At 39.9% G+C, this 25637-nt stretch overlaps 1 protein-coding gene across 1 annotated transcript in view; it reads left to right on the top strand.

Moving 5' to 3' along the window:
* The window catches only part of ELAPOR2 (endosome-lysosome associated apoptosis and autophagy regulator family member 2), a 289621-nt gene extending 265016 nt beyond the window's left edge, over nt 1-24605 (top strand). The window contains exons 19-22 of the mRNA XM_060157190.1: nt 5356-5482; nt 9924-10102; nt 11105-11270; nt 24056-24605. Of these exons, the coding sequence (XP_060013173.1) occupies nt 5356-5482; nt 9924-10102; nt 11105-11270; nt 24056-24115 (532 nt within the window). The 3' untranslated portion in view covers nt 24116-24605. The remainder of the gene's footprint in view (nt 1-5355; nt 5483-9923; nt 10103-11104; nt 11271-24055) is intronic.
* Nucleotides 24606-25637: the final 1032 nt, after the last annotated feature.

The following is a 25637-nucleotide window of genomic DNA, read 5'->3' on the forward strand; positions in this document are numbered from 1 at the left end:
GCTTCTGCCTAAAAGGCTTTCCAAAGCCCTAATCATGATCCTGCATGGTTAGAGGAATCCGGGATTCTCCTTTCATTAGGAAAAATTTAGACCTAAGCACGTGTCCAAAGTGCTCTTTCAAAAACATGAGAAATTGCTGTTAGTTTTAACAGCAAAGTTTTATAAAGGTTTGAAAAAGTTTTTAAAAAGCCTTATTCGAAAACAGGTAGAGGGAACCATGTTTACTCTGGTAATGGAGATGTCATAGCCCATTAGAGATCCTTCAGTCAAACCCATTTACTTGATACGGTAGCAAACACTGAGGACCCATAGCTATAGAGTGGCACAGTCAAGATGGAATGATTTCTTGACTGTGTCTGTTGTTCTTTTCATGCCATCGTGCTTTCATCTTGTCATTTCCGCCTATCCCTTATAGACAGAGATTTGCAAAGAAGCACATTAAACAGAGGCAGGTAGCACATTTATCCGGGGGACAGCTCAACAGATCTGCCAATGATTGGTACCTTCCTTTTAATGACTCATCTTTCCTCAAACAGGGTCGTCTTTATTAACATGCTGAGTTAGAGGAAAATCTTCCTCCTCTCTTTCTTACAACTTAGGACCATATTTAATTGCTTGGGTAGTTGATAAATAAATCCAAAATCGTTTCGTGAAAACCTCCTTCAAAATCCAAATTCATTTCCATTATATGTGTAGGAGATTGTCTGAGGAGATTGTCTCTCACAAAAGGGGTGCTTCACACTTCTGTCCTGATAGTGTTCAGAGGTCGAGCACACCAGGGGTTTCTTCCCAGGCTCTGATTTAGAGTCTCTCTATCAAAGTCGCTGGATCTATTGGATGCTAGTGTTTTTGTTGGTATTTGGGGAAGGACTGTTAAAGCCAAAACAGTTGTCTATTCATTTTAAGTTATTAAAAGCCAGAGGATAGGCTTCCCTGGTGGCGCAGTGGTTGAGAGTCCACCCGCTGATGCAGGGGACACGGGTTCGTGCCCCGGTCCGGGAAGATCCCACGTGCCGCGGAGCGGCTGGGCCCGTGAGCCATGGCCGCTGAGCCTGCGTGTCTGGAGCCTGTGCTCCGCAACCGGACAGGCCACCACGGTGAGAGGCCCGCATACCGCAAAAAAGCAAAAACAAAACAAAACAAAAAAAACCCATCTACATATGGGGCAGTTCTCGCCGAAAACAAACTGGAGACTGGCGGGAGGGGTCGTCTATGACCAGGACTGTAGAGAAAGATCCACATGGGGTCGAGGAGGAAGGGAAGAGAAGCGGTCAGGTCGGGTCTGTGCCCCTAGGAGGGGACACAGAAGAGGAGGGAGACATCACAGGCTTGGAGATCCTCCCTGAGGAGTGAGCCGTTTGAGCCACGTAGTGAACACCGCAGCCCTGGGGCCTGACACAGCCAAGGAAACCATCAGCAAAATGAAAAGGTAGCCTGCTAACTGGGAGAAAATATTCGCAAGTGATACGCCTGATAAGGGGTTAACCCCCCAAATATATGAACAGCTCATATAACTCAATATAAAAAAAAAACTAATTTAAAAGTTGACAGAAGACCTGTATAGACATTTTTTTCCAAAGAAGTCATATAGATGGCCAACAGGCACAGGGAAAATGCCCAACATGGCTAACTATTTGAGAAATGCAAATCAAAACTACAATGAGATATCACCTCACACCAGTCAGAGTGGCCATCATTAACAAAATCACGAATAAATGTTGGCAAGAATGGAGAAGAGGAAACCCTGGTATGCTGTTGGTGGGAATGTAAATGGATGTAGCCACTGTGGAGAACATTATGGAGGTTCTTCAAGAAACTGAGAATAGAATTACCATATGATCCAGCAGTTCCACTCCTGGAAATATATATCCGAAGAAAATAAAAATACTAATTCAAAAAGATACCTACACCCTAATGTTTTATGGTAGTATTCCTCACAGTAGCCAAGTATGCTATCCAACCTAAATATCCATCCACAAATGAATGGATAAAGAATTTTCATTTTGAAAATATTTAAAAATGGACTGTGATGGTTGCACATATAGTGACTATATTAAAATCCATTGAATTGTACACTTTTATATCACTATTTGAACTGTATCTCAATAAAACTGTTTTAAAAAATTTTTAAAAATAAGGGACTAGGTAGTGTCAGTAAATATAATTTGTCCATGTCTTCATCAGATGCTGGCTTTTGCGAGTTAACCAAAGGTAGAACCTGTAGAAAGGGAGATTTTTGCAGGACACAGGTAAAAGTTTATAGATCTAAGACTTCTAGGTCGAAATATCTTGTGTTCAAACTCTGTCATAAGTGATTGATGCTCTTCAGCCTTAGGGCAAACAAAATCAGAGCAAGATGCAATGATGTTTTATGGACCCTACACAAGAAGGGTTTCTGCCAATGACAAGGCATCCTTGGCAGAGAAAGGCTGAGCTTCCTGAGATACCAAAGCCAAAAGGAGTCACCAGGAGGTCAGAGAGCATCGCCTGTGCCAGGGGATGCCAGACTGTACAAACTTCGTCTCGTTTCTTTGAACGTGTACTCATTGGTTTCTGTGGTGGTCACGTAGAGCAAAAGTTATGTCGAAGCACAATTAGCGACACCTGTAAAAAGCTGGTTGGGAGGAAAAGATGGTGGTGACACAGGTCAGCAAGGGGAAAGGTATTTCACATATCTGGCAATAAAAGATTTATCTATCTTACTACTTTTTTTCTTTTATCTTTTTTTCTATTTTCGTTTATATATGTAAGCACTATTGAAATGATTACTGCTTCATACATTCTTGTTACTTCCCAGGGAAGGCCTGATTCAAACAGTGACAATTAGGTTTATAACAAAGAATCAAATTTGGATATTCCACATTTTAAATGATTGATTGAATTAAAAGAATTAAAGAATTGATTCTAAACTAAACTGCTTTTAACCTAAGAGTTTCTTTTAAAAAGTGAAGTCTGCCAAGGAAAGGCACTGAATCATTGTAGTATTTTGACATCTAATGGCAGCTTTATAAATTATATTAACATCTTGATTTTTGTTTGTTTGTTTGTTTCTTTGGCTCTACCAGTTCTTTAGAAAGTGATGTGCATTGTTAATGGTCTTTTATATTTTGCAGCGCTTTAAACTTTACCAAATTGTTCTCTCATTTTATCCTTTATAACCACCCTATGAATGCAGTATAGCAGACATTCTGCTTTTGACAAATTATAAAAGTGATACGGTGGGGAGGGAGGTTGAATCACTTACGGAAAAACACAGAATCATTTGAAAGTCCAGTTAGAATCGTAACCCAAGTCTTCTCTGTAGAGCTTTTTGCCAGTTTGATTAATTTTCTCCTTTTTTTCATTTGTTGAGTTCTTTTTTCTCAACCTTTAGCATACTTACTCTTTCATCTTTCCGATATAAACAGTTTTTTCTCCTTTTAAAGTTTTTCTGTGTTGGAAAAATAAAATAGAAAATAATTCAGGGAGGAAAGACTTGAGCTGGAAAGCCTATTGATAATTTTTGCTAAATGATCAGAAAAGTGTAATTATTTTGAAAGTTGCAAAGCATTGTTATGCAAATAAGGCATTCTTGAAGAATTTTTCTCATTGATTACACAATCTTTTTCAAAAGAGCAATTTTGAGTTGCTTTTACTGATCTGGAAGGTAGAGGGTAGGAATAATTTTTTAAGTGGCATGGTTTTCATCTATTATACTTTCCTTTTAAAAAAATCTCTCTTAGCTTCTTAGTCTGAATATATTTATTACTCTCTTTTTACAAACAGAGAAATTAAGGCAGTTAAGAGAGTCAAGTCATTTTTCCGAAGAGTTGCTCTTCGCCATTGTTCTTAGTTTTGACAATCTGGGTCTCTGTTTCTGAAGTATGTCGTACAGAACATTGCTTTTGTTTACTTCCCACCCATGTCCACTTAGTCTGCAGTACACGGACACTTCAGAAAGATAGACATGTGAAAATGCATAAATTTTCAGGCATGTAAATTTGTTTCAATGTTCATATTAGGGTACCTTAGAATATATTTAGTTAACTGACAGTATGAAATTTTACCTTTCTGGTAGACTGAAAATTAAAGGTTTGGGTGCTGTATCATCAGAAAGGCATTTGAAATGAAAACTTAAAAAGGGATGTTTTTTGGATTCTCTCTATTATTGTGTGTCTATCTTTTTGCTATTAGTTGTTTCAGGACACCTCTACTCTGCACCAGCTGAGGTCTGAAGGAGGTTTTCAGGGCAATGCCCTGTATTTACACAGCTTGACTTAGGGGAAGTGCAGTAGGCAAACTAAGGGAACAGTATTCCCCTGGTTTTAATGGATTCATGAACGAAATAGTCATTCCCGTTAGAATCTTTCCAAATAGTTTCTTGCTTCAGTCAGTAAGGATTCACCAAGAAACTTTCCGGCAGCTTTTTTTTTTTTTTTTTTTGGGTCATTATCTGTACCTGTTTCTTTAAATTAAACCCCCCCCCAGCTTTATAGAGATATAATTCACAGACCATTAAAATTCACTCATTTAAAGCATACTGTTCAGTGGTTATTGTATATTCAGATATGTGCTAGCATCACCATAGCCAATTCTAGAAATTTTTCATCACTTCACAAAGAAATCCCATACCCTTTAGCTATTACCTCTCTAAATCTTAGCCCCTTTCCTGATCCTGAGCAACCACTAACCTACTTTCAAATGTTGAAATCTAGTTCCCTGTTATGGACTTTCATGTGAATAACATCATACAATACGTGGAATTTTTGGTTGGCTTCAGTCACTGAGCATAATATTTTTGAAGTTCATCCAAGTTGGGGCATGTATCAGTACTGCATTCCTTTTCATGGCTCAGTAATATTTCATCATATGGATATACCACATTTTGTTCATCCATTCATCTGCTGGTAGACATTTGGGTTGTTTCCACCTTTTGGATATTGTGAATAATGCTGTTATGAACATTCATATACACGTTTTTTTGTATAGACATAGTATTTTCATTTCTCTTGGATATTTACCTAGGAGTGCAATTGCTGGATCGTATGGTAATTGTGTTTAATTGTGTGTGGAACTGCCAGATTCCCCCAATGCTGCACCATTGTATATTCCCATCAGCTGTGTGTGAAGGTTCCAATTTCCCCACATCCTCACAACACTTGTTAATATCTGTTGTTTTGATTCTAACCATCTTGGTTGGTACAAAGTGGTATTTTGTTGTGGTTTTTGTCTCCTTTAGATTATTTTTCATGTGTTTCCTCAGCATCCAGGCATTGCTTCCCAGTATGTATGCAGCATGCATTCAAATGTTGATTGGACTCAATTGAAGGTGTTACAAAAGCTGTTGGTTTTGTTGTTTTTCATGTTTTATTTCAGCAAGTGTCCAGCAGGTACCTGTGACGGATGTACATTCTATTTCCTGTGGGAGAGTGCTGAAGCTTGCCCTCTGTGCACAGAGCATGACTTCCATGAGATTGAGGGTGCCTGTAAGAGGGGATTTCAGGTAAGAGGCAAACCTATCTAAGCAGAACTGTGTCATTGAAAATATAATTGTTTAGTCCAGCATTGCTTACACCATAGAAACTGAGATTCAGTAGCATGGCTGAAGCTTATAGTTAACTTAATGAGATATTAATATGTATTTAAAATCAAGTTTGATACCTAGACTCCCATATGTTGAGGTAGCTGAAGATGTGTACTGGAATTGGGGAAAATGAATTACAGCAAGGGAGCTCTAGACTATGGATATTTACCCAGAGTATAAGGAAATGATATAATTAAACCCAAATATGGTTTATATAATGCAGTTATAGGTATAATTAAGATGAGGATGATATAACTGACTCTCCACAAGAAGCATACATAAAGAGTGACTCTCACGTGCACCCCTCCCACATATATGTAAATCAAGATCCTACTCTATATTTTCTCTGCAGTCCTTCGTTTGCTTACTTGTTTTTTAAAGTAAAGTTGGGATTCTCTTCTCTGTATTTTTTTGTTTCCATTATGCCTTTAATACACTTCCCTTGTCATTAAATTTTTTTTAAAAAAGATGACTTTTAGTTATTGAAAAATGTGCTATTATATATGCAATTTGGGATTTAATAATTCCCCTGTTGGACACTTAAGAAAAAATTGAAAACCATCTTTTTGTAAATAAGTCTGTAATGAACATCTTTGTTAGACATTTGATTATTTCCTTAGAGTTTATTACTGGAAAGGGATTAACTGGATTCGAGGAGATGGGACATTTTTAAGGTTCTTGATACGTGTTACTAAATTGCTTTGGTTGCATCAATTTGCTTTTCTACTAATAGTGTTTGAGAGTACCCACTTCCCTGCACCAGCTTTGACTAGTACCATATAAAAACCCAAGCTTTACCTCTTTGAAGATGACTTACCACTTCACTCTCTCCAAATTCCATTGAAATGACATTGAAGAAGCACAGATGAGAGGATAAATCAGTACCAGTGGTGGGGACCCTACTGGAGAATGGGCATCAGAGGATCAGAGATTCCAATGGGATTTCTGAGATCTAGAAGGTAGAATGGGATAGGACTGACTTTCGGGTCAGCATGGAATGATGCGAGGGTGCTCACTGGGTAAGGGGATCGAACAGGGGAGCTGTTCTTTCCAGGAAAGTCTTAAGGAGCTAATAGTTGGCAGGTTGGAGGGTTGAAGAGGGAGAAAAAATCTGAATGTCCCCACCCAAAGCCATACATTCAGCGTATTTGGAAGCAGTAGTGTCTACCTTTAAGAATAAAAAAAAAACATTGAGAACTGTTCTCTACATTGGTATTTTTCATACTTGAATGACAGTGAACCTGTAGTAAGAAAGACATTGTACGTGAAGCCTAGTACACAAACACAAACTCAGACACATAGAGATATGCCTAAAAATAAAATTGTTTTATGGAACAATACTTATTTTCATATTTTATGATAAAGTATAGGCATAACAATATAAAATGTTTTTATTAATACTTTAATACAAATCAGAGAAGTCTCCAAATAGACAAACTAATCAGAAAATTAGGAAATGTTTAATTCAGTTAAGCGTGCTTACCTGTAGGTAGCTCATTCTGGCTCAGAGCCCACAGATACAACACTGCTCACACATCGAGGGCACGGTTGAGCCAGGTTCTTTTCAACAGTTTTAAGGGGGTCAAGGATAAAAATTCCAGCCTCACAAAAAAAGTGGTTTCCTTTTAATCCTCCTAATAATACTGATACATGTTTTATGCTTTATGGTGGAAATTAACCTTTATCTTTTCTCTAAAATTATGCTAAACTTACTATCTTATAGTCCTTTTTTTTAAGAGTAAGTCAAAAATAAAAGGTGCATTCCCTTCTTTGGCCACCCAGTTTAACTCAGGAGTTTTGAAAAGCTAAATGACCTTCTATCCAAACGTTCGTTAATACTTCTCTTCTGGAAGGTAGTGATTAGAAGTTTAAGACAGTGGGGTGGCAACAATTTCTCTAGTTTTATCTCATTCAAACTATCTTCATTGAAAAACCTCAGTTCAACATCTTATAAGAATGTTAGGAACAGTTAGTTGCGAGGTGATGCTTTTTAAATGTCTGTTTTTGCCTTAAGAATAATACCTTTTGAAACACTTCATTGTGTTTGACATGTTGAGGTATGTAATTCCCCCCATACCCCACCCATAGTTCCAAATCTACTTTGAGAAATACCAAAATCAGTTAAATATGCCCTTCTGTTAATACTTAGATGTCAATTTTGAAAATATTTGCCAGATGAGAGCGAGCTTCAACTAGTACAATATGAAATGTCCTTCCTTAGTGTATTCCATTGCAAGAACGAACAAACGGGTTTGATGCAGTAAGTGGGTATGTTCACCTCCAATCTCTGAATAATATATTTCGAAAAGTCTGCTCTTTGGTGAGCTTTCAATACGAATGACAGCTTTCACTGCAGTTTCCATTATGTCGGTGAACAAGGGTGGATTTCTTTGGATGCCAAAGCCTCAAGATAGGAAAAAACAATGATTGCAAAATATCGCGAAGAGTATCTTTTAATTGCTTTAATAATTCTGCATTTCCATCCTATTGCCTGCTTCATTCTTTACAGTTTTGCACTTTATATTGACTGAGAGTCTGCTTTTCCAATTCTGTAAAGACATATAATCCAGAAGCACGTGAAGTTAAATTTACACACTACAAGTCCTCCACATACAGCTGGTATAAACTAAAAGAGCTACATGACTTGTGATGAAAGCTCTTATCAAAATGGATCTCAAAAAATCTATACCAGGTTCTAAGTATGTACTAAGCATTACTTCTAAATGTTATACAGTAGTAGCGATTTGAAGAGATACTGTGTTATCACTGAGAGGTAAGTTTTAAAATTTATCAACAAATTGATCTCACCCTGTTCGCAAAATATCCCTACATGCTGGAAGAATAAATTTTTCAGCCGCAGTGTCAGCCATTTTCTTGTTTCCCAAAGACATGGCCTAATGAAGGGATAAATCTTCCTAATTAATAGAACGACTAAGAGATTCAGAGAATGGCTAAGTTATAGAATGACTAAGAAATTCTGCCAACAGCTTGATTTATTTTTTCTTTAACAATTTGAGGAGCTTATGGAAAAGTTAATTCTGGGTTTATAAATATGTATCTTTTTAATTATGAAGTTTTAATGGTTTGTTTAGAAGACTGTCCTTGGACATTACAGCTTGCCATTTGCATTGGGTGTGGCATATATGATACAACCATATAAACCCTTTCATAGTCTGTTTTTCTTGTTGGAATGTCCTTCAGATGAAGAGGCAGCAGTTCAACTTGCTCATGCCTCCTCATTCCTCATCGTTCTTATAAAAATCATGTGAGCCATTTTAAAAATAATTTATTCACACTAAGTTTCATGAAAATGTTACACTAAAATTTTTTCAATTACTAATGTCCTTTCTAAAAAGTTCTTATCCAAAACTTGGTTGAAATTTTTCCTCAGAGTAAATGGGAATCTCCTGCACATCGTTCACTTCAGGACCAACTGTAAAAGTGTGTGCATGTGTGTGACATTAAACGTTATGGTGTTAGGCTTCTGTTAGGGTGTTGATAAATGACTGACATTCACCAGAAAATTTCGGGAGGCACAATGAGCAAAAAATGTAATGCCTTGTGTCATTTAATGTCACTGGACATAATCATCATGCAGATTGCTACCTGTCATTGTGTATGTTGAAATACATAAGGAACCATGCACTATACTCTGATGTTTGTTTCTAATCTGTCTTATTTGTTTATTTTTTAAAAAATTGCTGGTTGAGACCCAGTATATTGATTTTACTATTTACTAGTTGATTGCAGGGAGCAGTTTGAAAACATTGCCCTAACAAAATTGGGTCATCTGCTTTGGGAGGACGAGAGTGAGTCCCTCACGTGGGTAGTGATGACCCAGAATAACACCCTCCTTATTTTGGCCAGGGGAAGCGGGGCGTGCAGTCTCTGTGCCTGCCCCACACCAAAGCCTGCCGCTCATGCTGCACTTACATGTCCTGGGTCCGGGCTCTGCTCTTTCACTCAGCGGAGAGGCTTTTTGGGGAAATGGACCTACGTGATGGGTGGGTGAAACCCGTTCCAGTCAGTTATATGAAACAATCTAAGCTTTCATTTAAAAACATGATTTAAGAAGTCAGGACTCATCAGAAATTTGAAGAAAATAGCTTCAATGATATATCCAGATGGAGTCCTTTTTATTCAACCTCCTCAGCTTGAAGCAAGCCTTCTGATCTGACAATTCATGGTCTTGTTACATTTTCATTCATCATTTCCTTATTCTCTCTCTTCTATATCCCTTTCCTCTCTCTTTGGAGCTTCGGTTAGATGAAAGCCGAATAATCCTCTCTGCCTACTGTGAATAACGGTTAGCAAAACGCTTCTCCTTCTAAATCTCATTTCTTATGTCATTTTTTCAAAGGAAACCTTATACGTGTGGAATGAACCTAAGTGGTGCATTAAAGGAATTTCTTTGCCTGAGAAAAAGTTGTCAACCTGCGAAACTGTTGACTTTTGGCTAAAAGTGGGAGCAGGTGTGGGAGCTTTTGCAGCTGTTTTGCTGGTGGCTCTAACTTGCTACTTCTGGAAGAAGAATCAGAAGTAAGTAACCTCTGTATAAGAACTGAGAAATCTCTTTTGTTGCGAATCTTTTAGAGTTAATCATTATATCCAACAGTTTCTCTCAGAGACACAAGACATTTCTCATAGTGAAGGAGTTATAGGAAAGGCCTTTAAGAAAGCAAATGGAAATGACTGTTGTTCTGATAACAGAGAGATCAGAGAACATTAGAGGTAATTGAATTAGATCCGTTGTTTTTCTAAAACAAGGAACAGAGGATCCTGGCTACTCAGGTAGATGGGAGCAGAGCTCAGAAAGGAAGGCAGATTTTCTCTGTGTCTGTTTTTCTTTTCATGACATCATGCTGCCTTCTTGCCTCATCTTTTCTCTTTCAATTTCTTATGGGCAGATATTTGCAAAGAAACAGACTAAGTGTATACTCCAGGACTTTCAGAATCTGAAGTTGAGTACTGAGTGTAACTTCCAATTGTATATTGATACATTATGTGATTTGGCTCTTTTAAAATGATTTACATGTCAGTTGGGCTGTGAAAGTTCTCTACTGTATTATCTAGGCACAGTTGTAATATCTGGGGTGGGGAGTAGAAAGGAATGAGTGATAGGGAGAAATAATAAAGACCAAATCACTTGCCTGTATAATATTCTCATCCTACGAACTAAACTTTGGAAAACTGCATAGTAAATTAGTTCCCAAATATTTATAAATGAAAAAAATGCATTCAGACCTCTAATTTTCTCTTTGTTTTTCAAAAGTTTTTCATAATTGGACACTTGAATCACTGTAAAATAAGTATGATAGCGTTAACTGTATTGCACTGTTTCTCTGAAATTCTGGAAACGATTGGTGTGTAGACAGTAGATTAATGAGAACACATAGTGTTATGGCTATGGGTGAAGGGACTATGTTGGTGGAGCAGCTGTACTCCACGATGATTTAATTAGCTGGTGTATGACCACCCCAAATAAGTATTAATTTATATTAAACAGCCACTTTATCTATTTATTTATTTGCCACTACTTAGACTGGAGTACAAATATTCCAAATTAGTAATGACGACAAACTCAAAAGAGTGTGAACTCCCAGCTGCAGACAGCTGTGCTATCATGGAAGGAGAAGATAATGAAGAGGAAGTTGTATATTCCAATAAACAGTCGCTACTGGGAAAACTCAAATCCTTGGCAACAAAGGTGAGAGCAGAATTTTAACCTGGTATTTCTGTGTATTTATAAATAAAGGGGCCATATTAACCTAACAGTAGCAGTTGTGCAAACCCTGTCATTCAGGGTGGGTATTTATCCAGTAGAAATACTCTTGGAAGTACAGAAGGCTGTAAATACAAGAATAATCACTGCAGCATTGTTTTTGTTGGCTAACCAGGTAGAAACAACGTTAAACACCATCAGTAAGGACTTAGATAAGACGTTTCCGTATATCAAAGTAGTGGGATGCTGTGCAACTCTACAGGTGTTAAAGATTGAGATGTCTGTGTGTACTGATATGTCAGTGGGTCCAGGGTAAATGAAGCGAAAACAAACACATAGACTATTGCATTTCTATTAAATATACATTTATATTAGTATTTGAGTAGGAAACTACTAATGATAGCTGCTTTTGGAGAATTTTGAATACGTGGGTGTCTTTAGTCTTTGAAGTAGTGCAGTTTTATAATACTTGAATTTGCACAAAGATTATGTATTATAGTATTAAAAAACAAAAATTTTAGATAAATAAAAGATCTCATTTTATATTTTTTATTTGACAACAAGATTTTTTCATACACAGGAGATAAAAGTTATATAAAATGTTGAGATATTACTTATCAGATGCCATCCCATCTGTCGGCTTTGAAATGATTACTGTATCCAAACAGATAGCATGAAGCCCTAAGTATTATTTGTAGACACATTTTATTGACATTCTTCACCATTGACTTAAAAGATGAAACATTACCAGTTTACCTGTGCAGGAATAAAGACAGAATGAAACCGGAAAGAAAACCCATTTCAAAGGATTTTCAGCAGGAAGGACATGTGGTGAAAGATTGCATTTATTGAGAATGTCTTAGTAATCGTTTCCTAATTTAGGCACATAACTATATCATAGGGGATCATTTAAAAATAAAACAAATAAGCCCTATTCCCCTTATACTAATGGTTCTTTGATTTTTCTTAATATGGTAGTTTAGGGAGGATACTATTGCTGTGGGACAGTGAATGTACAGAGATTGTCAAGAGCTGAGATTTTACCCTCCTTGCAAGCTAACACCTGAGCCTTCCATGGTTTCATGGATACTTTAGAAGACATGGGACTTCTGATCACAGACAAAGGACAGTTGAACACTCACAGCAGAAGCACTAGCCAAAACATCAGCATTTATACGAGTTGCAGAGCCCCACGTCCTGCGGATGACGCTTGTACACACAGTGCCTTACAGGAAAGGAACCTTAAGCTTTGGGAACCTGAATCTTTTAGAAAGGGCAGCAAGCATCTCTGTCCTTTCTTCCAAAGGGAGATAGTGTTGTTATCGTACTGGATAGGTAGCATGCGTGTTCATTGCTCAAGAGGGAAATACTATTTCTAAGACTGTAAGCAAGCCCGCCCTTTGCTACGGAAGGACACAATATCTTTATTTTCAAAGGCTGCTTTCTCTACAAGGGTTGAAATGCAAGGGTTAGGGTTAGGGTTAGGGTTAGAGTTAGGGTTAGGTCCTTTGAAAAGGTAGTCTGGAAAAAAGGGAAGTCAGTGTCTCACTCATAAGATAGGCAGAAATGCAAGAGAACCATTGGGGAGTTGCCTCCCAACAGATCCAAACCTCCTTCCTACACTATCTTGGCTTCCGGCAACTTTCCCATTAGTACACCATTCCACTGTTCACTCTGATTAATCTGACTCGCTGAGGCTGGAATCAAATCTGGTCAGTTTGCTTCCTATAGCACTTTAAAAATAGAGCTACTCCCAACAAGACACCGAACAGCAAGACGAGGCCAACCTGTATTATTAACCTGGATCATACCAGGGTTTCAGACTCAACTAACCAAACAAATGCCGTAAGTCATCAGGGTCCACCTTAGAAAGAGGTGGCTTTCTTTTTAGGTCCCTGTATTAATCTTTCCACTCAGCCTGAGACCTTTCCACTGGCACTGAGATCTTTCCTCCATAAGATTCAGATGGAAGAGGGTTAAGGATATTTTCAAAAATTTACAAAGACCCTATACATCTCCCACTTTTGTCTACCTGGGCCATGGTAGGGGAACTTGGTGAGCAGTGTCCTCCACCAGGTGGTCATGGTCCTTTTGGTCTAGGAAGATGGCAATCCAACAAGACAGTCCAGGCACAAAGAATTTTAGTGACTGTACAGATCGTGTCTTGGCCCTCAGGGAGGAAGAATAAGGCAGTTATATTGTCCATAACAATGTATGGACAGTGGGTTGATGGTGACCTGAATGCCTTCAAAGGCTGAAGTGTTGTCATGGATTACTTCAGCTAGAGTCAGAAACAAATTTTGTACTGCCTTTTCTTTCTTTTAAAAAAATGTATTGAAGTACAGTTGATTTACAATGTTGTGTTAATTTCTGTGTGCAGCAAAGTGATTCTGTTATACATATATATATTCTTTTTTATATTCTTTTCCGTTGTGGTTTATCACAGAATATTGAATATAGTTCCCTGTGCTATACAGTAGGACCCTATTGTTTATTCATCCTATATATCAGTGTAACAGTTTGCATCTCCTAATCTCAAATTCCCAATCTGTCCCTCCCCCACTCCCCCTCCCCCTTGGTAACCACAAGTCTGTTCTCTATGTCTGTGAGTCTGTTTCTGTTTCGTAGGTAAGTTCATTTGTGTCATATTTTGAATTCCACATAAGTGATATCGTATGGCATTTGTCTTTTTCTTTATGACTGACTTCATTTAGTAATGTAATCTTTATTTCCATCCATGTTGCTACAAGTGGCATTATTTCATTCTTTTTTACGTTCCATCTTTGCTAATTGAATAACTACCCATGGGGTGAGTGTGAATAACAAGTCAGTTATCCCTCCAGGAACCCCTTCTGAGGAACCAAGGGTAGCCTGATACTGAAAAGAGCCTTGCAGTTGTCTAAGGGCTAAGTGATCTATCGAGGATGTTTTCATAAACAGTTGAATTATGACCACTTATGACCACTCCTAGAATACAAGTACAAGCCGTGCTGTTTTTAGGAGAGAAGTTAACATCTGGTTCTATACAAAAAGTACAGTCCTAGAGGTACACATGGGGCCTCTGGAAGGAAAGTATTATTTACAGTTGTTAGGGACACCAAGTGGGACCTGTTTAGTTAGGCAGCACTGGTTGAGGGTGCCTGCGACCTCCTTGCTGGCTTGTAAACCTTAGCGTTCCCGATTCATGTCAAACAATTGTGTCTCTTCTTTGTCTTTGGAGAGACTGCTTGAGGGCAGTTTGTCCAGCTTTTCCTGTTTGTCCATGCCGCAGACTGGGTGGTATTTGTCCACTCCATGGAATGATTGAGTGATGGCATTGGGAATGGACATGTTGACCGTTGTTATTTGGGGGCAGAAGCTGGCATCATCCCTGCTGTTTCTGATAGAATTTTCAGTAAGCCTAAGGGGAATGGCAACCAGATTGTGGTTTGAGCCTCTGGTGGATTTGGTAGACCCAGTAGTCAGTTAAATTTAAGGCACTTGCAACAGTTTGAGAGAGGAACACTAAGGTGTTTTCCTTCATAGGAAGGTGACAGGGTGGCTTTGAAAAACAAATAATCATTAGCATCCCTTCATCCTTTGCACCTCTCAGGGCCTAAGGTACCTCCTTCCTAGGTGCCTTATTATCAGACTGCACTGTTGATCTTCCACTGGTACAAATCAGTTTGTCCCATTTCCGTAGCTAAAGCCCCACCTTATTTCTACTCATACCCTACTGGAGTTCTGTGCTGCCAAACATTCAGGTGCAAGAAGGTCAAGGGCTTTTAAAAATGCGTGTGACGACCTAGCGTGTTTTCTACCTTTGCCCATGGGGGACGGTACGCGTCTTAATGAGCTGTGTAGTCAACCAAGTAGTTATTATGCTTTTGATCTAGGATCACGACAGTCCAACAAAACAATACAGGTGGCTAAACCAGAATTATATTTGAATCTTCTAGGCTCCCTCTGGCAGGGCTACCACCAGACGTCCTGGGGGTTGCTGTTGGGTTAAATAAGGACCCGTCATGCCAGTAGAGGTCGGGGCAGAATCCTGGGTTTTCATATGGGTATATAATCTTATGTAGGTTGTATTGATATATTCTTACTTATTATCTATTTTTACTAAAAATTATCCATGAAGCAGCCAAGAGGAGATAATCTCTTAATCCTTTTCTGGAAATAGCCATATTTAGTAACTGAACTGCCTTACTAAGATGTGTGGACCAGGAGGAGGTGAGGGAGATAGAGGCAGAAATCTTTTTGAGTCAGTTTTGGAGAAGGCTATTCCGATGATCAATGATCCCTTTCAATGGTAGGAAGTGTGGACGGTCCACTGAATACCTCTACTCCCAGTCCATTTTTCTGGTAGCTTTTGTGATTTAAAAAAAAAAAAAAAAAAGGGACACCACTGTTAGGCTGCAAATGGTCCATAAAACCATAAACATTAAAGAGATGTTTTTCAAGGACCACGGTGGTGTCACTGGAGTTGGCCAGTCACTCTGGAACAGCAACACCATGACCCGAATGGGTGTCAGCAGTGATGAGGCACCACCGATAGCCCCAAACGGTGATCAAAGGTCTGATTTAATCAATTGTCAGGGAAATATTGGTCAGCTCTTGGTATGACTCCCAAGTCTTGCATGCTGTGGTAACCTCTGCGTCAGGAAAATAGAGTCCTTCACTCTGAGCTCAGTCTGTGAAGGCAGATTTATTGCCATGCTGGACAGGATTCACATGCTGTGTAGGGTTTGTGGCAATCTGGCTGGTGCAGTCTCTATAAGGTGCTTAACTCTGTTTGGTCTTTTCAGAGGATGGGCATCTACCTAAGTGACCCAGATGATTCGATCAACAGCTAACATTTGTTTCCAGATTTGTTGCCCCAAAGAGAGGTGAAGAGTAAGTGGTTTTCCAAATGGCAGACCAAATAGTTCGTTGAAAATGGCTATTAAATCTTGGCAATAGCTCAAGAGTAAGTAGAAATATGACAAGGTTTATCAGAAGAAGTATTGGCCACAGCTCTGAGAACGGCTTTGGGTTCTGGCCACTGAGCCAAGCAATCGTGTTGGTTTTCAGTTACTCATACTTGTGCTGAGATGGGACAGCTGCAGCAGGTGGCGGACACCATTGGGTTTCAGCTCAACGAAAGCATCAGTGAACCAGGCCCAGGCGTGAAGTAAAACTTCGGTGAACCCAGGACCCCACAGAGCCAGTGGCTTCATTTGGGGCAGAGGAGTAGGGGATAACCTTTCTCTCAAAGAGTCTGCTGCCATATTTGCATGTGAGGCTGAGATGTTGCTGGGTCAGACCAGTTGTATTCTTGACTATACCATTCATATTTGACCAGTGAGACTTCCTGGACGCTTCCCACCTTGTTGACCTACCAAGAGTGGGACTGTCAGGCTGTAGAGTCCCAAAGTGTGTGTGGTTATGGCATTCAGTTTTGACAAGAGCTCAGTAACAAGCTAACAGCTGCTTTTTCAAGAGGGCTATATGTACATGGTGGGCACATCAAGGCGATGAGTCTAAAACCCCAAAGGGTGCCTCCGGGGGAAGGCTGCTTCCCACTGCCACAGTCTCCAATTGACAAAATCATTAATCGCAAAGAATTGTATCATAAAGTGGTCATTAGGGCTGTGAGGCCACAAGGTAGAGAGCATTACTCACCTTGCTGGGCAGTTGATAATATAGCCTGTTGGCTTGGGCCTAACTCAAAAGATACTATTTTGTGGATTAGCTGATATGACAGAGCAAGTAGACTACTCAAGTGATACCATACTGTGTCCAACAGCAGAGTGCAGTAAGGTGCTGGGCTGTTTTTTCTCGACTGGAAGATAAAGCATTGCACATCTGCCCACCTAGTCTCAAGAATCTTTACTTAGTCGGCAGCTCCCTGAATTTTGTGAGGGTTTATCAGCCGTCTCTGCTGGCAGGTCTGATAACACAGGCAAGGCTGTTGAGACTGAGACGTCTGACTTGACACCAACAGGACATCATGTATAGGCATCTATACCTTCTTTAGGCATCAGAAGGTAGAGGAGCTTGTGTGCCCTTCTGACTCACACGTTTGTTGCACACGGCAGACGAGTTGGCAACGCTTGGGGTAAGTATCCGAGCAGCCCTTCTCTTCACGTGGCTGCTCTTGGCCAGGGGATTGTCCTCTGCTGCCTATGAGATGAGGAAGAACAAGCACATACTAGCAATTCCTACTGTAGATTCAGATGTAACGCAGCAACAGCATCTGGAATGGGGACGCAGAACCCTTCACACAAGGTCACGTTATTTTCCCTCCCCCACTGCGAACCTAGCTTGAACCCCATTAGTTGAATTTTCAGGCCCTTTTCCTCTCACACGTTCAGGTAGGATGGTGACTTCGGTGCCTGCAATAAGCAGAGTCAGAAATGTTTGAGTCCCTCCCCTTCCCCGGGCTCCCTTGCAGTCTCAGATGGGTGTGTATGGTCTGCAGTCTCTCTTGGTGACAGGAAAACTTGGTCCTTCCCCTAATCATCTTTCTCCTTAAGGCAGCAAAGTCAGCATAGTTGGGGAAGGAAGGGTTAAAGATGAAGAGGGAAGCGGGGGTCTCTGTGACAGCAGCAGGGCTTTGCATTTGCTGTTGTTCTCCAGCAGCTGCTCACAAGCCAACCAGACTGCCCGTGTTTTGGGTCCATTCAGAGTTCTGTGTTGAACGGCAAGGGCATCATTCCTCCCGTCATCTATTCCACCTTTGGGGACCTTTTGACTCAGAAGTCACAGCCAGATTGACTGTGCTGAAGGCTGCAGGTCTTATGTTCTTTTGTTGATTTGGGCTTGACTCACATACTGGAGTCTTTTTAAAAGGGAATTCACCTCGTTACTTGCTCCATTGTCATATTTAAGTTAATGCCTGGTTTAACTATAAAGGATAAGGGACATTTCCCGGGTGAGCCTGACCATACTAACTTATCTAGATGTTTTGGGGTCAGTTTCTCATTCTCTCGTGACCATCTTCCACCTTACAAACCCAATCTGGGGCAGCAAGAGCCCCAGCAGTAGTCACTGCCTCACTAAGTTTTCCTATGGGAATTCATCTCAGAAAGAGCCCCCAGAGGAAGCCATGGCTCTGTAACTGTGGTGAGGACCTGCTGCAAAACCTCTGAGACCTTTTACTGCATCTTTGGGTGGATCTGAAGTTGGCAGGATAGAGTGCCAGCAGCATTGAGCCCTAGGATGGCCCCGCTGTTTCCATTGTTTTGTTTCTTTGCGGTACGCGGGCCTCTCACTGCTGTGGCCCCTCCCGCTGCGGAGCACAGGCTCCGGACGCGCAGGCGCAGCGGCCATGGCTCACGGGCCCAGCCGCTCCGCGGCATGTGGGATCTTCCCGGACCGGGGCACGAGCCCGCGTCCCCCGCATCGGCAGGCGGACTCTCAACCACTGCGCCACCAGGGAAGCCCTGTTTCCATTCTTAACGATCACTGAGTCCTGCCACATCATCTCCACAGTGAACCAGCCAACATTCTAGCACTTCACCTGGTTTCTCCCCGTAAGTGGTTTCCATTTTCTCTCTAACGCTTATCGTAGGTGCATGTTTCTGGAACCGTTGTTTGAAAGCGGGTGAAACCTTCTTTTCCTGTTGGGATGATTTTTAGTGCTAGTTGCTCCTGTGAGGCACACCGGAGCCTGACTGGGAGGCTGTCCTCCTGCCAGAGGAGAATTAACACCATCCAGTCAGTTGAACTGTGAACTCTTTGAACCCACTTCCCAGTACGCAGCCCACAACCAGCTCCCCAGTTCCTCTTCATTTCCAGGCAAGAAAACGGAGGACTGCTTTATTGCCTTGTTTGCCATACAGTGTGGTCAGCATGTCTGTTCCCAATTCTCGGGGACTTTCCTTAAATCTTGTTAACCAGAGTGTGAAGCTCTCTTCTAGAAATGTCTTCATTAACTTCCTCCTCTCATCGGCAAAACAATGAAGAACTGTGAAGGTAATGAAATCGCACTCTACTTACTGGCCGACAGATTAGCCCGCCATAGTTTCATAGACACTTTGGAAGATGGAATGAGTCTTCTGGGTCAGAGACCAAACACAGCTTATTACTCACAGCATTAGCATTGGCCCAAATCACAGCATTTGTATTGGTTCCTCCAGCCTCACTTCCCACACAATGAAGTGGACTAGATGACGCCTGTATACAGAGTGGGTTACGTTATTGTAGAGGAACTGGCTTGGAGAACATGAGTCTTTTATAATGGGCCCGACGTATGTCTGCCATTTGCTCCACAGGGAAAGACAATACCTGTAGCTTTCTGGGTTGTAAGCAAACGTTTCCTTTATTCTAGAAGGAGACTTTATCTATATCATCCAAGGCTGTTATAGAAACATCTTTGGAAAATCACCTAGAATAAAGGACTATCAGTGTCTTTTCATAAGACTTGCAGAAACAGAGGAGGCCCATGAAAAACTATCTTCCATCACAAGTTGACTTAGACTTCTCACCTGGTGTGATCTTGTGATTCCCTATTTGTTTTGTTTTGTTTTTTTAACATCTTTATTGGAGTATACTTGCTTTACAATGGTGTGTTAGTTTCTGCTTTATAACAAAGTGAATCAGTTATACATATACATATGTTCCCATATCTCTTCCCTCTTGCGTCTCCCTCCCTCCCTCCCACCCTCCCTATCCCACCCCTCTCTCCCTGTGCTATGCGGCTGCTTCCCACTAGCTATCTATTTTACGTTTGGTAGTGTATATATGCCCATGCCACTCTCTCACTTTGTCCCAGCTTACCCTTCTTCCTCCCCATATCCTCAAGTCCATTCTCTAGTAGGTCTGTGTCTTGATTCCCGTCTTGCCCCTAGGTTCTTCATGACCCTTTTTTTTTTTCTTAGATTCCATATATATGTGTTTGATTCCCTATTAGTAAGGGTGGTATCTTACAATGAAGGGAGCCTTTAGGTGCCCCGGAATGCATTTAACGGAAAGTCATCTCTGAGCTGAATCTAAAAGAATAAGTGGGCATTATGAGCACTACCTAAAACATTAAGTGTTTCCTCCTCTTACAGTACCTCTTCTGTTTTTATATTATAGCCAGAGAAGTGAAAGCTTGAAAAGATTCTTGAAAACAGTCACAGGAAACAGGGAGGGTAGAGCTTTTTTCCCTGAGAAGGTGCAGTGTGCCACATTTTTTTTTTTTTTTTTTTTGTGGTACGCGGGCCTCTCACTGCTGTGGCCTCTCCCGTTGCAGAGCACAGGCTCCGGACGCGCAAGCTCAGCGGCCATGGCTCACGGGCCCAGCCGCTCCGCGGCATGTGGGATCCTCCCGGACCAGGGCACGAACCCGTGTCCCCTGCATCGGCAGGCGGACTCTCAACCACTGCGCCACCAGGGAAGCCCCCAGTGTGCCACATTTTATTTTGAATAGCAATTTTAGTCAATGTAATGATTTTGTTTTCATTTTTTAAGATGAAAATTTGAAGTATTACAGAAAAGTTGAAGGGATTGTGCAGTGGTACAACCATATATCCACCACGTAAATCTTACTCTTTATTACATATCTCTCCATCCCTCTATCCATTTATTGATCTATCTTCTTTTTTTTTGATGTGTTTCAAAGTGAGTTTCAGACTTCAATACATTTGATGCCTAAACACTTCAGTTTACATATAATTGATGAGAGAATTCAATATTTTAAGTTTTTTTTAAAGGCAAAATGTTTACACAGAGTGAAATGTATATTTCACAAATACACGATGTGATGAAATTTGAGAAATGAATATACCTGTGTAACCCTAAGTCCTGTGAAGATATAGAACAGTAGTCTGATGTCTGAAAGGAAACTCATGTCCTTATGTGTATACTCAGTCCCCATCCCCCAAGGGAAGCTATTGTGATGATCTTTTAAAACTATAGATTAGTTTTGCCTGTTTCAGAACTTCACATAATCGTAATGCCAGAGAGTGAAGTTTCTGTGTCAGTTTTCTTCCACTCAGAAAAATCTTTTTGAGGTTCTTCCACCTTGTTGTGTTTATCTATAGCAGATTGCTTCCTGTGGAGGAGTATTCTGTTGTATGGATTTGCCACGTTTGTTCATCTGTTCTCCTTTTGATGGACCCTTGTGCTATTTCCAGTGTTTGACTGAATGAAGCTGCTATGAATGCCATTGTACAAGTTTTATTGTGTCCCACTTTTAAAATTTTTTTTACTTTTTATTTAAAAGTTTTTTTTATGTGTGTCCCACTTTTAAAAATGTTACATATGATTTTATGGAGCAAAAAACTTTATAAATTTCTTAACTACTGTGTCAAGTAAGGTTTACTTTGTCTTATATATATCCTTATTCATGTTCTAAAGGCCAAACTTCTTTGGTATTTCCTTATGCACTGGATTTGTGGGGTTTCATTTATAGATCACTTGACTTTTCTTAACAATTAAAAAATACCTTCAGTTGATTTTTTTTCCTTTTGTTCATGTCACCGTCATTTATGGGATACTATCCACCGGGTTTTGGTGAGATGTCATATTAGACACAGTTAATCTCAGAGACTAGTTTATTGATGGAAGACATATGCACATCAAACACACACATTCATGCACACACACAACCCACGTACACAGGATAATCCGGTATGACAAGAGTATTGAGTAGGGTCTCTTGGAGTACAGAAGAGAACGGAGTACAGTTAGGTGGGTAGTGACAAGCTAAGGAGAAGCTTCTGAGAGAAGTTGGATTTTGAGTAGATTCTTGAATTTAGAGCTTAAAAAGATCATTTTATATGGCATCTTTATTTAATGCATGAGTAAACTGAAACCTAGAGAGGTTCACTTATTTGTCCAAGAGTGGGTGAGATGGGAATTAGAAACCACGTATTCTGAGTTCCAATCCAGGTTTTTTCCTTCTGCGTGGTGGTGTTTCAGTACATTTTCACAACCACTGATTGACAGCCAACCATGTGCTAGGCCTTGGGTCATATTATGGGAATTAAAAAGTGAACAAGATACAATTCCTGCTGTTAGGAAGTCCCAGTCAGTAGTGTTAACTACACACACACACACACACACACACACGCACACACACACACGCGTGCATGGGTATATATCCCACCACGTCAGCCATAGGAGCAAAATCCCATGTGAACATAGAACACAGAGGAGATGGTAACGAAAGCCCTGTGAAGCCCTAATAGCATGACTGTTTTCAGTGTTTTACTTGAAATATTACCTTGAGGATAAGCAACAGGTCTCTGCCTGCCCTTCCTGAAGAACAAGTTGAATCAAATCTCCTCAAGGCAGGGCCACAGAGAGCTCAGCTTTCTCTTATAGTTCATGGCTGATACTCTAACACTCTTTCCTGTAATACACTGTGAGCTCCTTGAGAGCAGACGTTTTGTATCCCATAAAGTCTAGTCCTGTTCCTGTAACACATGGGTGCCTAATAAATACTTGAATTATCGATGGTTATTCCTAGAAAATTAAGGCTGGTGAACATGAGACTTCAGGCAGGATCTCCCAGAGCCGGTGGGTTAGGGCGCTGCGATCTGCAGGCTGCTCTCCCAGGGGCTTGTCGTCTCGGTAGAGGCAGGGACATGGGATATGCTGGTGTTCATGCTGTGATTTTTTTTCTGTAATCCTGACCATGTGGCCTTAAATTGATCTGAAGTCTCTGATTTCTCCACTCAAATGAGAGAAGACAAAACAGCTACCTCATTCTTCCTGACAGATACTCAATCTCTATTTCCTGTTGTTTTCTTATTTCACTTCTCTGCTTTAGAGACACATCCATGTGCACCCAGGACTGATCTGCCTCATATTTCTTTTATTTTTAAAATAATCCTAGTTCTGTTCATCTTTATTCTCTTCAACAGCATAGTTCCCCCTCCCCATTCCAATAGCCTTCGGAAAGCTTTGTCTAACCATGAAAACATTGGGGGAAACCTCACCTCTTATTTGTCTTTTTCCCCATTAAAGAAGAATAATTTATCTTAATAGGCTACATTTTGAATGTATTATGTAACAAATGCCAGCAATGATATATTTGCATTAAATTTTTGATTTATTATCCTAGATGACTTCTTTTTAATATCTTTAGTAGGCATGATTCCCAAAGATTTTCCTCCAACATATCAGTGGACCCAAATGATCTTGTGTCTTATTGGTGTCATCTTTATTTCTGCTCTCCTTTTTTCTTATGATTTACCCTGTGTTATCTTGAGAATATTTAGTTTACTGTCTACAATTTGCATGGATAGGTCATCTATTTCAGCACCCGGATCAAATATCCCCCTTGCATGGGTCTCAGTGATTTCTTCACAAGAATCACAGCTTCATCTTTTGGTATCTGTTGCAGTCATGTGTTTGCTTCTGTTTTGAATTGTGTGTCTTATCCCCTGGACATCTGTTTGGGATTGACATGTACACACTGCTATATTTAAAATGGATAACCAACAAGGACCTACTGTATAGCACAGGGAACTCTGCTCAATATTATGTAACAACCTCAATGAGAAAAGAGTCTGAAAAAGAATAGATACATGTATATGTGTAACTGAATCCCTTTGCTGTACTCCTGAAACTAACACAACATTGTTAATCAACTCTACTCCAATATAAAATAAAAAGTTAAAAAAAAGGCATCATTCAGGGTAGGCATGCTATCTGTTTTATATCTGCCACCCTCCTTTAAATGTAAAATCCTAATTACAAGTGGCAGATACGTAGACTAAAATGATTTCAGAACTTAGTTTCTGGATATGTAAGCTCCTAAGATCTTATTGGAATTTTAGTGAGTTGATTTTGTCTTAATATTTTTTCCCCCATAGGACAAAGAAGACCATTTTGAATCTGTTCAACTGAAATCCTCAAGATCTCCCAATATATGAAAGACAGTGCTGTAGCCTTCAGACTAATGAACAAAGAAACCTGCTCTCTAGTTTTACAGGACCATAGTTTAGAGCCTGTCCTAGTATCCGGCACATTGGTGATGTCACAGAGGAGGGCCATGCCGCTGAAAAGGGAAGGAGGTTGAAATGTTAGATTGCCTTATAACGTAGTCAAGTGTCTTGCCAAAAATAAGAAAGCAAATGTTTTGAGTCTCAACTGAAGATGAAGCTCAACTCAGGAAGAGATGTATCTGTATATACAAATAACTCAAAACCAAGGTTAAGCCCACGAGTGCACTGCTGATGCATGCCATAGAATTAATGGGTAACTTTCCTTCTTTATGAATTCTATATAAAAAGTGTGTTTGGAGGGCTGATGTGAGCATATGCATTGTGATCCCATTTATGTCTTGTCTTTGTTTATATTTTGGGGAACAATTTGAAAAAATTTTTAAGGTACAGTTATTTTTTCCCATTATTTATTTTCCTGACAGACCTTAAAACATGTTTTCTATTAAAAATGGTGAACAAAGAAAGACAATAGATTTTTCATTTTTCCATAGGGTATCCTTGTTGATTTCAGAAGCCTAAGTAAGCAGTAATTCTTAATGAAGAGTCAGCATGTGCTTGGGTTATCTAACTTATAATCGCCTTTGAAATTCCATCCTTGTTGGAACTGGTAAGAAGGGCTTGACTGAAAGTGGGATTCTTAAAAAAAAAAAAAAAAGGGATAGGGAGAAGCCTTGACTTTCCACTGGTACAAACAAGCTGACACTATTATAAAAGTCAAATGGCTTGAAACAATTTATGTAATACTTGAAGTATAATTTAGAATGAGTAGGAAAGCTTGTTTATCAGAGCACTTGCAAAATCATGAGAAGAAAGTGGGCTGGCTTGTCTATAAGTACAGACAACTGTACAAAGGTATTGGGATAATTTCATGGTCTCCAGAAAACGACAGTGGGACATTTACCCTATGTCAAGCATCAAAGGTTATATGCTTATTTTCCTGCCACAGACTTGAAGGATTATGACTTCCATGAAAGTTTTCTTTTTAAGTTAGCAGGGCAGGGATTGAATTTTAGAAAATCGCATATAACTGTGTTCAGAATAAGAATGTGGTTGTGTCCCATAAGCAGTTATGAAATAAGTGTTGTTGCTCTTATTCAAAAATGATCCAGGTAATTGTCATATTTCCTATGATGGATGGGTTATATTGGTATTAGTGCGACTTAAATACTGTTGGTTGAAAGAAGTTTGAATGAAGCTGGATTTGACCAATTTTGTGTAAAACTTAATTGTTTTAGAAGCGGGAAAGAGGGGAGTTTCCTGACCATTTATAATCTAAGGTGCTCTGGTTTGTTTCCAATAAACAGTGATCTTTATAGGTTTTAATCCAGATTTTTTAAAAGCCTGGTGATTGGCCGAGAGAGGCAGGGCATAGGGGCAGGGTTTATTGAATGTTTTGCCCCAAGTCTGTCCATGAGGTATGACTTGTAACTTTTGATTCAGCAGGTCGTCC

This window comes from Lagenorhynchus albirostris, chromosome 8 (genome assembly GCF_949774975.1).
Source record: "Lagenorhynchus albirostris chromosome 8, mLagAlb1.1, whole genome shotgun sequence".
Classification (NCBI taxonomy): Eukaryota; Metazoa; Chordata; class Mammalia; order Artiodactyla; family Delphinidae; genus Lagenorhynchus; species Lagenorhynchus albirostris.